The sequence below is a fragment of the Furipterus horrens genome, unplaced genomic scaffold (genome assembly GCF_987537825.1).
Source record: "Furipterus horrens unplaced genomic scaffold, mFurHor1.1.pri manual_scaffold_7, whole genome shotgun sequence".
In the NCBI taxonomy this organism is placed as follows: Eukaryota; Metazoa; Chordata; class Mammalia; order Chiroptera; family Furipteridae; genus Furipterus; species Furipterus horrens.
The window spans coordinates 39,617,205-39,632,860 of record NW_028327177.1 but is presented as its reverse complement, the minus strand read 5'-3'; the positions used below and the strand labels follow the sequence as shown (position 1 = coordinate 39,632,860).

At 39.7% G+C, this 15,656-nt stretch overlaps 1 protein-coding gene across 2 annotated transcripts in view; it reads right to left on the bottom strand.

Annotated features, from left to right (window-relative positions):
• Window positions 1–6,085: 6,085 nt before the first annotated feature.
• Window positions 6,086–15,656, bottom strand: part of PDE7A (phosphodiesterase 7A) — a 113,010-nt gene continuing 103,439 nt past the window's right edge. For both annotated transcript variants that reach the window (XM_090283625.1, XM_090283626.1), the window contains exons 10-13: window positions 12,883–13,027; window positions 12,233–12,329; window positions 11,483–11,563; window positions 6,086–7,888 (exon numbers count right to left, since the gene is read on the bottom strand). In XM_090283625.1, the coding sequence (XP_090139751.1) occupies window positions 7,680–7,888; window positions 11,483–11,563; window positions 12,233–12,329; window positions 12,883–13,027 (532 nt within the window). In that variant the 3' untranslated portion in view covers window positions 6,086–7,679. The remainder of the gene's footprint in view (window positions 7,889–11,482; window positions 11,564–12,232; window positions 12,330–12,882; window positions 13,028–15,656) is intronic.

Sequence of the window (15,656 nt, the reverse complement as noted above, 5' to 3'; positions counted from 1 at the left end):
TAACAACTACCAAAAACAAATACTTGGGAAAAACCATCCTTCCAATAACTTACCCAAAATAGATGTTCTCTCTGGGTTAGAATCTGGCCGATGGATGTTTAAGCTTAAAGGAGTTAACCCAATAAAGTCAGCTCTAGGATTGTCAGGCAGAATGAGACACTGGTTTAATGACACTATCAGTTATGTCTGCTGTCACAATATTTCTCATAAAATTTCAGCCATTCTTGAGTCCTTTCCCCTTCTCATCCTAGAGATTCAACATCCTTCTGAACTATCCCACTGCATGTATTTCTTAACATTCTTTTTAGTTTTTCCTGATAAACCTGTAAGCAGGCTAGTTCTTTATTGGTACTAGTGCAGTCACTTGAGAACAGATTGGATGACAAAAGTAGCCTGACCAAATCAGGATCCAGAAATCACCAATGCTTCCTTCTGAGACTGTCTCCCTTAACTCACTTCCCATGTGCTTGATGCCTTACTGTTGTTCCTACAGCTGGAGCTTTTCACACTTTTCTCCTCTGGTAGATTCTCCAGCCTATTCTAAAGGTCACAGAGAGCTCCTTCCATAAGGTTAGAGTAGTAAATCAGACCTCCTCAGGAAGGTAAATGGTAAGATGAAGCACTATGGCTATTATAGGGCAGTCCCCCATAATTGCTTTCTTCCTAGCTGGAGAAGCCTTATTTGGGGAGAAGGGCCAAGCTCTTTATAAACAGGATTTTTACTGGAGCTATGAAAAGCCTGCTGTTGTTGTTGCCCAATGGTCATCCCTATTTATCGGTCAGGTGTGCTTTTTATCAAAGGGTGAGAATGGGTGAGGGACTAGACTCTGGTTGGGATGTCATCTCAAGTGTTGGTGTTAGCAACACAGGTAGAGGAGTACAAGAGACTGATCTCAGGAGTCAGGTTACCTGAATACCCCTTAACCCAACTCTTAATGCAAACTGCCCAACATCTGAACCTCTGCATTCCCTTCTGGAAGGGAATACCTGGTAATGCTCAGACTGGTTGGTGACCAAGGACACAGCCTTGATAAACTGCTTCAGTCTCCCTCAGGAATTCGAACAGGAAACCCAGACAGAGAGAAGCATCTGGTGCCTGGAGTTCAAATAAGGATGGCAGGAAGTACAATTGTATCCCTGAGCAGTTTACACTAAACAGATCATGAGGAAATGAATTAGGCCATTGATTCGATACGTACCTATGTGCCAATACACTGTTATTCTTTTCAGAAACAGACATTTTACAGTTTAGGAAGCCACTCTAAAGCTTAGGTAACTTGCCCAAGGACCTACAGCTAATAAATGACAAAAGACCCAAACCCAGGTCTAACTGTAAAGGGATCACTTTTAAAAACAGTACTAATTATGCTGCCTTTCTAAGCAGAAAGTGCAAGGTAGGGAAGAGACAGGAAGAGGAGTGTGGGAGAAGCAAGCTGCATCTCAGAATGATTAGACTGCAGGTTCTGCTTTCAGCAGCGCTCACAAAGGTCTGTCTCCATTACCATGAACATGAATCCTCAAGATACAGCTCCCAGGTAACCTGAGGTAATCTGAGCAGGTCTCTCTGTTCCCTATAATGGAAAAAGCTAACCCCCTATTCTTGAGATGATTCTTAGGTGAAAATTCAAAAGTTCTGTTTTCTGCAATATTCAACTAGGACCTTTAAACATTTCTTTAAGGGTACTACTTCCTTTGAAAAATATAGATATATAACATGAATTTCAGCTAAAATAAAGGAACTTGAGATATGCAGCCTCTTGATTCTTTATGGTTCAACAACAAACAACACTTATGCTCAAGGATCTCATATAGTTAGCATCGTGGTGGAGAAGAACCCTTTGAATATCCCCTTAAATCTACACCTACCTGGACACTTGTAACCCAACAGTTTCCTCTGCTCAACACACTAGCACGCCTGAGAGGTCCACAGGTGAGTACATAGGGGAGGCAGGATGGGGGAAGGACAAGGACAGTGCCCGCAGCCCCAGCTAACGTGGTAGAGGTGGAGGAGTGAGTGCAGCCCCTCACATGATGGCCCGGGTAGGGTAAGGGGAATGGTGCCTGGACACCTGGTTCCCCCCACTCGCCATGTTCTCCCACCATGATGGTGGTGCTCTGAAACCCAGGCAACCCTGACACAGCGGAGATGACCAACCAGTGCCAGGGCACAAGTAGCACAGGTAAGAGAAAACAAAAACTTGTGCTCTATAGAGCATATCTACTGGAAAATGAAAGACCCCTAAGTATCATCCTGAAATAAAAAAGCTGCTCACTACTTCAAATGCACAAACACATCAATCAGGTGAACAACGAAGGTAACAGAAAATGACAATTCTTTATAAATCAAACTCAGTCATGGGAGACTGATCTAAATGACAGAGCATTCAAAATCAGTCATGAGAAAGAAAAAGAAAAAAAAAAAAATCCAAGAAAACTCAGTAAGGCAGTTCAATGAGCTCAGAAATAAAATTAAGGAACAGGAATACTAGGAACAGGAATACTTGACCAAAGAGATTGAAACATTCTGGAGATGAAGAATTCAATAAATGAGATAAATGCATTAGAAAGCACTGGAAACAGCTGACAATATGGGAGAGAATTAATGAATTAAACCATTAATTCTAAACACCCCAAGACCTTGCATTCATTTTGTACAATATGGAAACCTGCCATATTGGGGAACAAACACTTTAGACATCATTTTGTCACCCAAACATTTTGAAAACAGAGACCATGTTTTGAAATTTTTAATACCTTTATTACATCCAGCGCAGTGCTCTGCATACAACAGGAACTCTGATATTGCTTACCACATAACTTCAGCATAAACAGACTACTTTCAGTATAATTTCTCAATGATAGCTATAAAGGAAAACACATAATTAAAACACCAAGTTACTTGTTCAACAACCACTTATCCATGGCCTGGTTTACACTAGCTCTCTGCTGAGAACAAGAGACAAGATGGCGGACACCTGTGTCCCCTCCTAACCCCACCAGTCAGCTCACCGCTACTAAGTATGGCCATTCCCCCAAGGACCTTTGGGGCCTTCCAGAAGACACAGGTTGTTTGCAGATCCTTACCAAGCAAGGAATGGCTCACACTGAGTATTGCACATATCTGTACGATCTTATGCTGCAAATGTATGCTTATACTATGGTGTTTAATATGCACCTTTTTTTAAAAACATTACTGAATGCATAGTAGCTATCAGTCATTATATATATTCCCAAGCAGAAGATACTGATTGTGTGGGGAATTAAACAAAATATACATTTTTAAAAGTATACATGAGAACAGTGTAAACCTCTGATGTGAAAGAATTACTAGCACCTCTAAACCTGTATGTCAGGTACAAATATATTTCCCAGGTTTACAAAGGACATAAGATATTTACTTACTTTATACACTCATTGTGAACCATCACATTTTCAGTTACATATACTGACCAGGAACCGGATTTTTTTCCATTAAGTTAAGGCTTGCGAAAATTTTCTCTCCAAGGACCTTTACCCCCAAGCAGAGGATGTAACCCCCTACAACTGAAGAGTTGGGCCTAGAGCCTAGTGGGCTGCTACATACTCAACAATTCTTTGAAGTCTCCTGTTGTATCTTCAAAATTTTGCATTCTGTTCCATAATACATCTAATTACTTATTTTAAATGTCTGTTCCATAATGTATCTAATTACTTATATTATATGTAGTCTTCTAAATTACTTGTTTCCTCAAATTTCTCTAGAAAATAAAGTTCAAGAAATATGAGGGGGGAACCCAAATAAACCCAGAATTATCTTCTGGAGGGCAGGCCCCTTGTAGTACAGGCTTCCCCACTAGGTGAGTGTTCTAGGAACCCATCTGTATCAGAGCACCACCGGGCATTGCTGGGAGAGGCTGCATTTGGCTTCACTGAATTTTCGTTTGACGACTTTCAAAGCATTTACCCATTTCATGATGGGTGGTTTACGAGCTTGCATGCCTACACCACGCTGAGTGTTCAGCCATTTTTGACCAAAAACTGCATGACTCTTGTGCCCCACCCTCTGCATTCACCCAATCTCGCCCCAAGTAATTTTTTTGTTTGTTTCCCCAAATGAAAAAAGTCCTCAAAGGGAAACGTTTTGTCCATGTGGAAGAAGTGAAACAAAAAATGGCACAAGCACAAAAAGGCATCAAAATTGATGAGTTCAAAAACTCTTGAACAGTGGAAAAAAGGTCTCAGTAGGTGTACTGCATCAAATGTAGAGTACTTTGAAGGTGACTGAAGTTTAAACATGTAAGAACACACAATTTTTTTATAAATAAATTTCGGGTTTTTTGGGTCCTCCCCTGGAAAGGTCATATTTATAAAGCAGAGCTATAGGACAACAATTCCCACATATGTGTAACAACAACAAGAACAAACAACAGTTCAACAGGTGTAATTCTATGTGTTAGGCAGGAAATGAGAGCAACACTGAGGAGTCTCCCCCTGAGAATAGAAATAAGACAATCCTTTGACTATTAATAAGAAACAGTAGATCAGAGCAAAAGCAATCAATCAGGCACAGGCAGATGGAACCCAGGCCAGTTCAAATGAGACAAGGCTGAGGGTACTGACATATCTACTGGAAGTGCCACTCAGAAGCTGATGTGGAGAAGCAGCTACTGGCAGAGACCCTCCAGCATTGTCCACGGGGAGAGGGAACCCTGCTCCATAACACAAGAATGCAGCAGGAATGGCCCACAGGCAGGTGGATGCATGAGGCGACTTGCTTCCCTTGCACAGACTCCATGCTCACCAAGTAACCAGCTGAAGATCTTCCAAGAAGATCTGTTCCTAAAGGGACAGAATGATTGATAGTTATAATTTCCCATTGTAAATTTAAATATTAACACTTTTTAAAAACATCAGTTACTGTGAGCTTTGTTAATGTTTCCTATGAGATAGTTCCACTCTCCATGTGCTGACACACTTAGTCTATGAAGCTTGTAAAGACCTTTATCAGACTCTGGATGCATCCACTTTGCCAAGGTGATGCCGCCTCATATGAGTGGCAGCTAACTTTCCCCAGGAACACCCGGCTCTGCTACTGTCAGACTTCTGTACCCACACATGTGCCACAAGCCACATGTGGATATTGGGCACTTGAAATGTGGCTAGTATGACTTGAGATGTGCTGTAAGTGTAAAATTCATACCACATTTCAAAGATTTATACCAAAAAAAAAGAATTTAAACGTCTCAATTGCTTTTTATAATGAGCACTTATTGAAATGATGAAGTATATATACATATATTGGACTAAATGGTATTTTCCTTTTTTAAAATGTGACTACTAGTAAGTTGAAAATCACTTCTGTGGCTAGCATTATACTTCTATTGGATGTCACTCTTCTATGCCAGTACAGTAGTCGCTCTCTATATTCGCGGTTCACTTATTGCGGCCTCACTGTAACATGGGATTTTTTAAAAGATTATATTTAATTATTTATTGTGGATTTTTCACTATATCACGGGATTTTGCGGTACTGTATACGTATGTTGTTAAAGTTATGTAGGTTTAAGAGTATAGAATAAATGTAAAGTTCCTACTTCGCGGGGGGGTCTGGAACGTAATACCCACAATAAGTGAGGGAATACTGTAATGACAATGTGTTTGATTTTAAAGTCTGCACTGCATCCCCTCTAATGAATTGGACTTGGGAAGATACAGAAGAGGCCCAATGGTACTTTTCTTACATTAACATCAATCAAGTAGAATTAAGTGGCCATTTCTTATTACTTTAAAGAGGCCAGTACAAGAGTACTGTAGTACTTGCAAGAGGTTCTGAGTCTTATGCAATTTACAACTGTGGGAACGAAAGGCTGTGGGGTCAAGAGGCCTGGGCTCAAAGCTGACCTCTGAGTAAACTACATAACCAGGGGGTCAGTTGGCTCACTGGAAAGGTGCAGATCACCCCATAGGATTGTGCCTGCACCCAGCTTTGCCTGACTAAATATCTGATGAGTGAATGCTACAAAGAAGCTACATCTTTGATTTCCTAGTAATTTAGCATTATGATTTCCAAAGGATTAATTATAAGGTACATATCAAAAGAAAAATGTGAAAAGATAGGTTTTTATTTATCAAAAGTTAACAGCAACAGGCACATATTAAAATGAGTATGGCAAAGCCTTTTACAAATGGCTTTACACTCAAGCTTTCTCCCAAGAAAATGGCTGTTGCAACAAACTGTAAACATAATTAATAAACAGTCTTTTACAGTAACAAGGGAAATACAATTGAACTAAAAGAAAGCACTGGTTTCTCTTAAAACTAGATTACAGTTGTGCTTACTATACATAAAACAATTTAAAACAAATTACAAAAGTGGAATGTTTTAAGTTTAAAATTAGTCCTTAGATTTTGTCCTAGAAAACATTTGTTCACATCAAAAGGCCTGTCAAAGGGTATCGTTTCATCAAAGGAGGGGGGGGGGGACAAGAAAACAATATACTTTTCTCAAATCAAAACACGAAGTTTGGTCACTTAGCTTTGTGCATAGTTTAAGGCAACTGGAGCATCTGTTACAGCTTACCCACCTTCCCCTCCCCCAAGTGTGGCTGCTCATTATGTCACATTCCAAATTAATAAATAAAAGCTTACGTTTCCAATCCTTTCCCACATGGATAAATAGAACACATGCACAGTCACACATGCACAACATGCACACAAACACACATCCGCCCATTCACACACAACATACCTCTCACTCACTGCAGCGAAAGGGACTTTAATACCCTTGCTCTTCCCCATCCCACTTTATTTCAGATTGGCAAATACCCTGAGCTGATTATGGTGTTTTAAACATTCCACCTTTTCTTGCATGTGCAGGTCAAGTGTACAGTAGTGAAAACAACATGCAATGTCTTCACTGCAGAATCATAATACAGCTAGGACATTGGTGTTCTTCCCCTCCCGCCCCAAATTAAAAACTAAGAGATAAAAAAAAAAATTGCACTGCCAACAGCACCGGAGGCAAAGCGTGGTGGTACGCTATGATAACGCGCAGTCTCCAGTGCACAAGATAGAACTAGAGCAAATGGGAGGCTTTGGTGGCATCCAAAAAAGAAAAAAGGCAAACCAGGGGGAAGGAGCTGCAGTCTAAAGTTGGAGCTCTAAAATTCTTAGTGGTTCCTTCACACGTGTGCTCCAAGGCAAATTTAGAACCAGTATTTCAGAGTTGATTTGTAAACATCGAGTCTTGCCAGAGGCAGCAGAGGCTGGGCACTTCACATTTCCAGTTTCTCAGTGAGAACTTAGTGGAAGGTACAGATACACAATGTTGCATCAGACTGGTTAAATTCCAGAGATTTCTGCTGAAAGATTCAGTTCAAGTTTCATGGTTCGAGGAATAAATGCTTTGAGAAGCACGTGGCACTCTGCACAACTTCCTTTGTTACTCCTTCCAGATTCGCTCCTGCTGGGCTTTGCAGATTCAAGGTTTCACATGAGAGCCAAATCCATATTGCTGTATGTTCAGGTCTTACAATTAAAAAGTGGGTTCAAATGATCCAACAGAGGAAATCTTGGACATAAATAATGCTGACATCATTCACTTGGAAACCTTCGCAGTCAAGAGTAAGTTCTCTCACCTCAAGCCCCCATTTCACATTTCTAAAGCCTCAGGGAGGCAGTCCGTCGCACTGATTCTGGGGTTATGATAACCGATTTTCCTGAGGTAATAACTGTGAGTTCAACTCCTCAAATGCAGCTTCAGTGTCCTCACTGCCAGACTGCTCTCTCTGCAGTCCCTTCCAGCTGGCTTTATTCAGCCCCACATGTCCGAGCATTGTCTGGGACAGCCTGGTATTGGAAAACCTGGCCCATTCTGTGAATAAAGGCTCCACTAGGTAAGTCATAAAACCTTAAGAAAATAAGAGAAAAATGGTATCAATGTATGTTCTGAAACTTCAAAATGTCTCTACAGTGTTTACTCTCAAGTCCTATTCCAGTATTACCTAAATCTTATTCTTCTAAAGATGCTAATGTGTGTACATTTACAAATCTTCTCTGAAGAATCTATTTCTTAAGTAACTTAGAAGTGTACTGACAAACATATCAAATCTTTTCTGATGATTCCTCTCAGCTGCATAACCATGTCCTTGTGTTTAAGCAAACACACAGTGACCATATCAACTCTGAGGACAGCAGTTAGTTCCAGGCAAACAGCTGGAGGCTGAAAGGGAGTCTACTCCAGGACTGTGGGGACAGGTTTGAATTGAAAAGAAGCTGGGGTGATTTCCCTCTTTAAATCCTCAGGGATCATAACCTTCACACCTGGTCATGATTACAATAAGCCGTCTTATTTAACTTGGAATTTATAAGCTAAAACTCCTGACAAAAACATGAGTCTGAAAAGACCAGAGGAAATTAGTTAAAACAATTATTAACATGAACATAAAAAATGTACGAGGGTCCTTTTATAAACAACTCATATATTGATCTCCCTAATTCATAGTCAGAAAAGAAAAAGGAGTGATTTCGGGACTGTCTGCATCTTTCTACAGCACTCAAGTGCACATTGTATCTGATTTCACATCATGAGGTACCTTACACAGGGTGAACAGAAGCCTCCTAGAAAATATCTTAACAATGAAATCATATATATTAAGAGAAACAAATGATACTATCTTCCTCACTTTGGATCTGTCAAGGACAGGAAAAAGGTACATTCAAATTCTGTCACTGGTTGTGTAAACTAGTTTTTAAATTTTCTTCATCTCTAAAACCTTTTCTTTGCAGCAAAAGCCCATGTTGACCACAGACAGCACAGATTCCGCTCGACCAACAAATCTCACTGTGATTAAAGCAGTCTACACCCACTACTTTTAATTAGGAGAGTCAGACACGGTGTGACGGCTGGCTGGATTTTTAAGCGGAACCTGAAACAGTAGTTAGGACATCAGAAGTAAGGCTTTCCTGCATTTCCTCCATTCCCTCCATACACATCAGCTGGGAATCTGCGATACGCCAGCACTGTTCTAGGGTGACTGGGGACTGAGCTACATTCTGCGAGGAGAAAGACACAGAAAAATGTCATTACAGTAGTCAAACACAGCAGCTTTTTGGAAGCCATCACCACGCCAATGCGAGGTTGTACCAGCCACCCAAAGTCCTGTCTTTTCCAGGTGCCACAACTAAAGCATGAGCAGCTGGAGTTTTGTACCCAAATGCAGAACCTCATTATCATAGGTTTCACATGACTCACCTTACTTCATTCTCCCATTGTTCCTGCCTCTCACATCTAACAAGTTAACTATCATTTCTGACTCTATGTTAACCTAAAATTTCTTTTAGGTCTTAAGTATCTGAAAAAATACACAGGCCAGGGCCAAGGTCATAGCCATGCAGCACCTGCTTGGAGGGCAGGACTCGAACCGCACTGCTCAACCACCTGAGGACCCACTGAACCACACCAGCCCCAGGCCCAGCCTGAGCTCACCACTCAGGTCCCACTGCCTTGCCAAACGCCTTGCTTACCAACATGTGATACTCTTGTTCAGCAAAACTAGTATTCCTATCAAAGAAGGAAACTGTATTAATTAAACATGACTTCTGCCGCTGCCAGGGAGCTCAGCTGGTTAGAGCATCGTCTGGTTATGCCAAGGTTGTGGGTTCCATCCCTGGTCCAGGGCACATACAAGAAACCACCAGTGACTGCATAAATAGGAGGAACAACAAATCGACACCTCTCTCTTTCCCTTCTCTCTAAAAAATCAATCAATAAATATAAACATGACTTCTACTTACTCTGCTGGCTCTGAGTAATCACTGATCAGCACAGAATTTATACTAACAGTCCCATGATTTACCCTAGAAATAGAACCTTTCCAAGCCCCATTTTTCCTGGGATTTGATATCAGAAAGACCAACACCTGTTAACGGTGACCGGGCAAACTATCTGGAAAAGAGAAAACCAGCAGCACTTGGTTGTGAGGAGTCAGGAGATGCCAGCGATTGTCCTAAATGACCTCCCCTGTCCCGATAACCCACCTGAGACCTTTCCAACACTGACAGGACATACGCACTGAGATGAACAGCTCAGACCTAGCCTCTAGATTTCCCTTTTACATATTGCAATTTTTAAAAACCACACTTGCAAGTCTCCCATTAATCTAGGGAGCAATTTGCTCAGGCAAAGACCTTACAATAGCTAGAATGAATTCACCTAGCTTAAAGTTCCTTTTGCCAAACCCGAATCTATCCTTTTACATTTGAAGATGTTCTACCTGAGAATCAGGGCAGAGCAGATCTACATCCTGCCTCACCCTTCTGAACCACAACAGCTTTCCTGGCCAGTGTGGGAGACGCAGGCCCCTAGGCCATTTCTACACTACCTACCCCTCTGCAGCCAGGCCGGTTACCACCCACTGACTCCCACAGTCGTCTCCACTGTGATTACAGTAAGAATTACGTTTCTGAATTTCTGAACCTACAGTCCAGGCCTCTTTTCAGAATATTATGCCACAGCATTGTGCTACCTTCTGAATTTTATCTTTCTGAAGTTTGTGTACACATTTCACTATGTTCAATCTAATTCTCAAAGGCTCTATTCAACACCAGCTACCAAAATAACTGTCATCCCTAGACACCTTGCTGACTTACTCCCCACTGTCCCCCACTTTACACTCAAACCCCCAAACGCCTGACCCTTGTCAGTTTCCTGGGCTCTCTTGCAACAAGCTGCACGGCCTCCCATCACACCAACTTCATTATGCTTTCTCTTCAGTTACGGTAACTCGGCAAGCAGTTCGCGAGTACCTCCTGCCCCCAGGCGCAGTGCTGGCCTCAGGAATACATCACCAAGGCCAGATAGGACCTGGGAGCTGGGAGAGGACTAACTGTGTGGAGAGAGTGGAAGGTGCCTTCTGAAGGGCGTGGCAAGAAGAGGAATCGCTTAGGCAGAAGTCGAGGACTGAGGAGGCACAGGACATGATGAGCAGTGTGGACTTGGAGAACACTCAAGGGTCCCAAGCTGCTCTAGGTAAATGGGGGGAAATCGTTGGGGAGAAGACAGACTAAAGGGACAATTTGAGGCTAGATTTCAAGAGGCCTGTGCAAGATGTGGAAGAATTACATTTCGCCAAGAGGCAGTGATGAGAATAAGCAACAGTGCAAACTGGTCTTCACATATATTCATGCTAGTGGTCACATTTTTCATGTTAAAGTGGCAGTCCCATAATCATGCAAAAAAGCTCCCACATGGGCAAATAATGTATTATTTCAGTTTTACAACAAAAACAAAGTTATTGTTTCATGCTCTGAAAAAATTATGCTTTTTACAAACTGAAGTCAAATGAGAATAAATTATAAGTCGAAAAAAGAAAAAAGGTTAATTTTAATTTAGAAAACAGAAATGAGCATAATTTCAATATTTTATATTTCAAATGTATTTCTATTTTTCTTGACAAAGTTAAAATCAGTGGCATTTTTCTAACCAGTCTCTATGTATAGTTACCAATCTGGATGTTGGCAATAGATTCAGTCTGACGATCACAAAATGGACTCACACCCAATTGATACTTCTTTTCTATATCTCCTAGAAGTAAAAAAGAGAGAGAGATAGAACTATTAATATGGAACATACCTACTGGTTAAGTATATAATTAAGTCTTCATCTTACCTGTAAAGTCCTTAGGAAAAAGGTACCATATTTAATTCTCATGAGAGGAAAGCTTCTAAATTAGTTCTTTAAGTTATTCACACACAGAAAAAGCTGCCAAGCTGATAGCCTATTTTAAATGGAGGTGGTGGAAAACTTTTACTAGGTGTTTTACCTCAACACTGTATTCCTGTCAGCATTTTCATTAAAATCTTAGATTTCTAAAAGGAAGGTGCATAAAATGAAGATCCTTGGTTCCCGGCTTTAAACCACAAAAATGTCTTACATGTTTATATGGTCACGTCCTCCATACAGGATGAGGAGGGGTGAGGCCAGGGAAATCCTTCTGTTCAGCCAAATTTCCAGCCTGATCTATGTCTATTAATAAAGGCATGCATACACATCTGACAATTTTAAGAGAACTGCTAATTTTCAAAACAGATGCTCAGTTTGTACACCATTGGGTATATGTACATCTACTGGAAACTGCCACTAGGACTATCAGTATCTACCACTAGACTCTTATAAATGTGCAACTTATTTCATCCATATGAGGCTTAAAAAACGAACTGAATAGGTTAATTAACACTCAATACTGTAACTTGCCTTGATGGAAGAATTCCTCTGTTACTTTTTCACTCCACTGCTTGCTTAATTCCCAGGTCCGACATGGGTTACAAATATCAGCACATTTCAAAGCCATCTAGCAAGCAAAATATTAAAATAGTTTTCAAGAAAAAAAAAAGTAAAATTTCAATTGTACTAAATTTAAATCTACTCTAATAGTGGTAAAAAGAAAACCTTTTAAAAAAAGAAAGTACTGCAACAGAAAATTCATTTTTTATATTAATTTTCTGATTCTATTAGGCCTAACAATCATTTCTCCAAAAATGCTGCAAGACTGGGAATCTAATTTAATTATATAGCCATGTACAGGGCCTGGATTAACCATAAAGCTACAAATAAATCATCCAATTCCCTGTCATTTTTTAGATGTGAGGACTTATTAAATAAAATGCTGTTAGTTGATTGTACCTTAATTTTGCAAAAATTGTTTTTATTAGAAATCTCAAGTGTGAATAATGCAAAAGCAGTGGTGCTCTCCCCGGAAGTGGGCGCTCCTTCCTGGAAGGAAACCCCTAGCTGTCTCTCAAGACTGAACTACTCTCATCCTTACACTAGGATATTTCATTTTTTATTCTAATAATCACATAAAATTTACCCTAGAAATAGAATCTTTCTAAGCCCCATTTTACCTGTAAAACCAAATGCCTATGTCTGGCATCTTCCAGGCATAAGTCACCTCTATCCAAATGGGACCTAAACAATGACAGATACTCATTTTGGCGACTGATGTCTGTGGCTAGTATCAAAGCACCTATCTGAGTCTCCATTTGTTTCCTGGAATTAGAAAAATATAAAGAGAAAATACAAGACTTTCAATTAACAGTTATTTCTTGATTCTTTTTCTAAAACTTAATATTCAGAAGCTTCATAGAGCCCTAATATATTCTAACTGCCATTCAACTTCTAAGTTATCACAAAAAATTAATTTTAAAGAATGCATGAATCACTAAAATAACCAAAACTAAAACCAAGGAAGTTTGTAGGAAAATACCAATATGCAAACATCCCAAAAAATTACCTTTATTGCCCTGGCCAGTGTGGCTCAGTTGGTTGGAGCATTGTCCCGTAACCCAAAAGGCTGCACGCTCAGTCCCCAGTCAGGGTACACACCTAGGCTGTGCATTCAGTCCCTGGTTGGGGCACATGCGAGAGGCAACCGATCACTGTTTCTCTCCCTGTCTCTCTCCTTCCCCTCATCTCTCTCTAAAATCAATAAGCATGTCCTTAGGTAAAGATGAGAATGCCGTTATTTTTCCAGCCAAGGTATAATTATCTGCCTACAGTAAATACATAAGATAGGTATATTTTTTGAGAAAATTCCTTGCTGGGATGTTGCTGGGGGTAAACAACTTTGGTTTCCTTTCTGGTGCCTGAGTTCTTAAACGTAGAAGGACGTTTTGGATCCAGGAAAAACAGCAAACAACAACTGACTGCTATAGACATTTTGACTAGATGCCCTATTAAATCCTGATGAAACTCCACCAAACAGTTTAAGAAAGTTTAGATTCAGCTATATGTATAGTTCAACATTTGTATATAGCTGTATATGTATATTCAAGAATCAATTATCTAAATGACTACTGAAATTTTCTGGAAGGTAAAAGGTAACATGCTCATAGAAATTAAAAACACGTTACATTTTAAAAAACTGACTCAAGTCAAATAACAAGAGAAATAAACATTAAAAAAAAAAAAAACTCCCTGCCTTTTGTTCTAATGGGCCATAGAAAACATTACCTTTGTATACTGATCGGTAAAGAGCTGTCAATAGATTAAAAGGCTCACAGCACTGAATATTACAGAAAAAAACAAAGAAAACAAAAGAATGCTGTTATGTAGTATTCCTTATTTTCAGTTTTTACTTGTATTAAATATGAGAATTTAACAGGGTTAATCATCAAATGCAAAACATGATAAAAAGGGAATAACAAAGCCAACATTTTAATCTGCCTTAATCAAGGAAAAGATAATTTTGTATGGTTTAAACAATTTTTATATTTGTACTCAGCAAGAAACAATTTTACTTACCATAAGTATTGTCATAACTCCAAATGGTATCCATGAATAGATTTTTAAAAAATAAAAAATAAATTCCAGCTTTTTTCTTATGGTCATTATACAAAACACTTAAGTTTTCAACTCATGAATGGGAAAAAGGAGAGAACCATGATAGTAACTTAAATTTTAATTCCAAAACATATTTTTTTAAAAATTTTTATTGATGGAAGTGGGGGGAAAGAGAAAGAGAAACATCGATTTGTTGTTCCACTTATTTATGCATTCTATGGTTGATTCTTGTATGTGCCCTGACCAGGGATCAAACCACAACCTTGGTGCATTAGGACAACACTCAACCAACTGAGCTATCTGGCCAGGGTCGCCCAAACATTTTTACTCCTCACTTTTTTTCTAGAATTACTTGGTTTATATAACCATTTACATGGTATTCTTAAGTGCATCTTCTCTCTGTTAGACATTCATTATTAAAGCCTTTTGTTATGGACAATGGGCTCATTCACATGAATGTTTTTTATTAGGCTTTCAAATGGCTTGCTTGACATTAAATGATCTATTCTACAAAATGAGTATTTTCTGTTCTTTCCATTCATCAGTTTATCTTATAGTTCCAGAAGTGTCTCCAGGACTATGCTATCGAGGATACAAAGCATTATTTTTACTTACCAGTTTTGAAGCTTCCTAAAATAGATCTTTTAGTTTTTTGTTTTTTTTTTTTTTGCTGAATTATTTATTTTTTTTCCTTCAGTAACTTTATTTTTTTAAATGTTTTTTATTGATTATATTGTTACAACAGTTCCAATTTTCTCCCCCTTGCTCCCCTCCACCCAGCACCCCCCTCCCCCAGCAATCCCCCCCAAGTCCATACCCCTGGTTCGTAAAAATTAACTATCCCCCCCCTCTCAAATATTAGGACCCTTTGTAATCTTGTAAAGGACAATGGGCGAAGGTCTCAAGCTCCTCTAGCTGCTTCAAGCTGGACATGGTCGCCGTCCTACCTACCCTTGGGTCCAGAAAACCCTAATAAGAGTGGGGGTGTGGAGGGGAGGGTGGCTAGTTTTGTTTTTTAAATGTTTATTGATTTTAGAGAGGGAGGGAGGGAGGAAAAGAGGAAGGAAGGGGGGACAGAGACAGACAGACAGACAGACAGATAGACACAGACAGACACTGATGTGAGAAAGAAACATCTATCGGTTGCCTTCCATAAGTGCCCTGACCAGGGATCAAACCCACAACCTTTCGGTGAATGGGACAATGCTCCAACCAACTGAGCCACACTGGCCAGGGCCTAAGATAGATTTTTTAATTAATCTATTTATTCTACAGAATGTTTACTTTCTATCCCATGTATACCTAGAACTTAAGGTTTTATTTACGTTAGCATAAA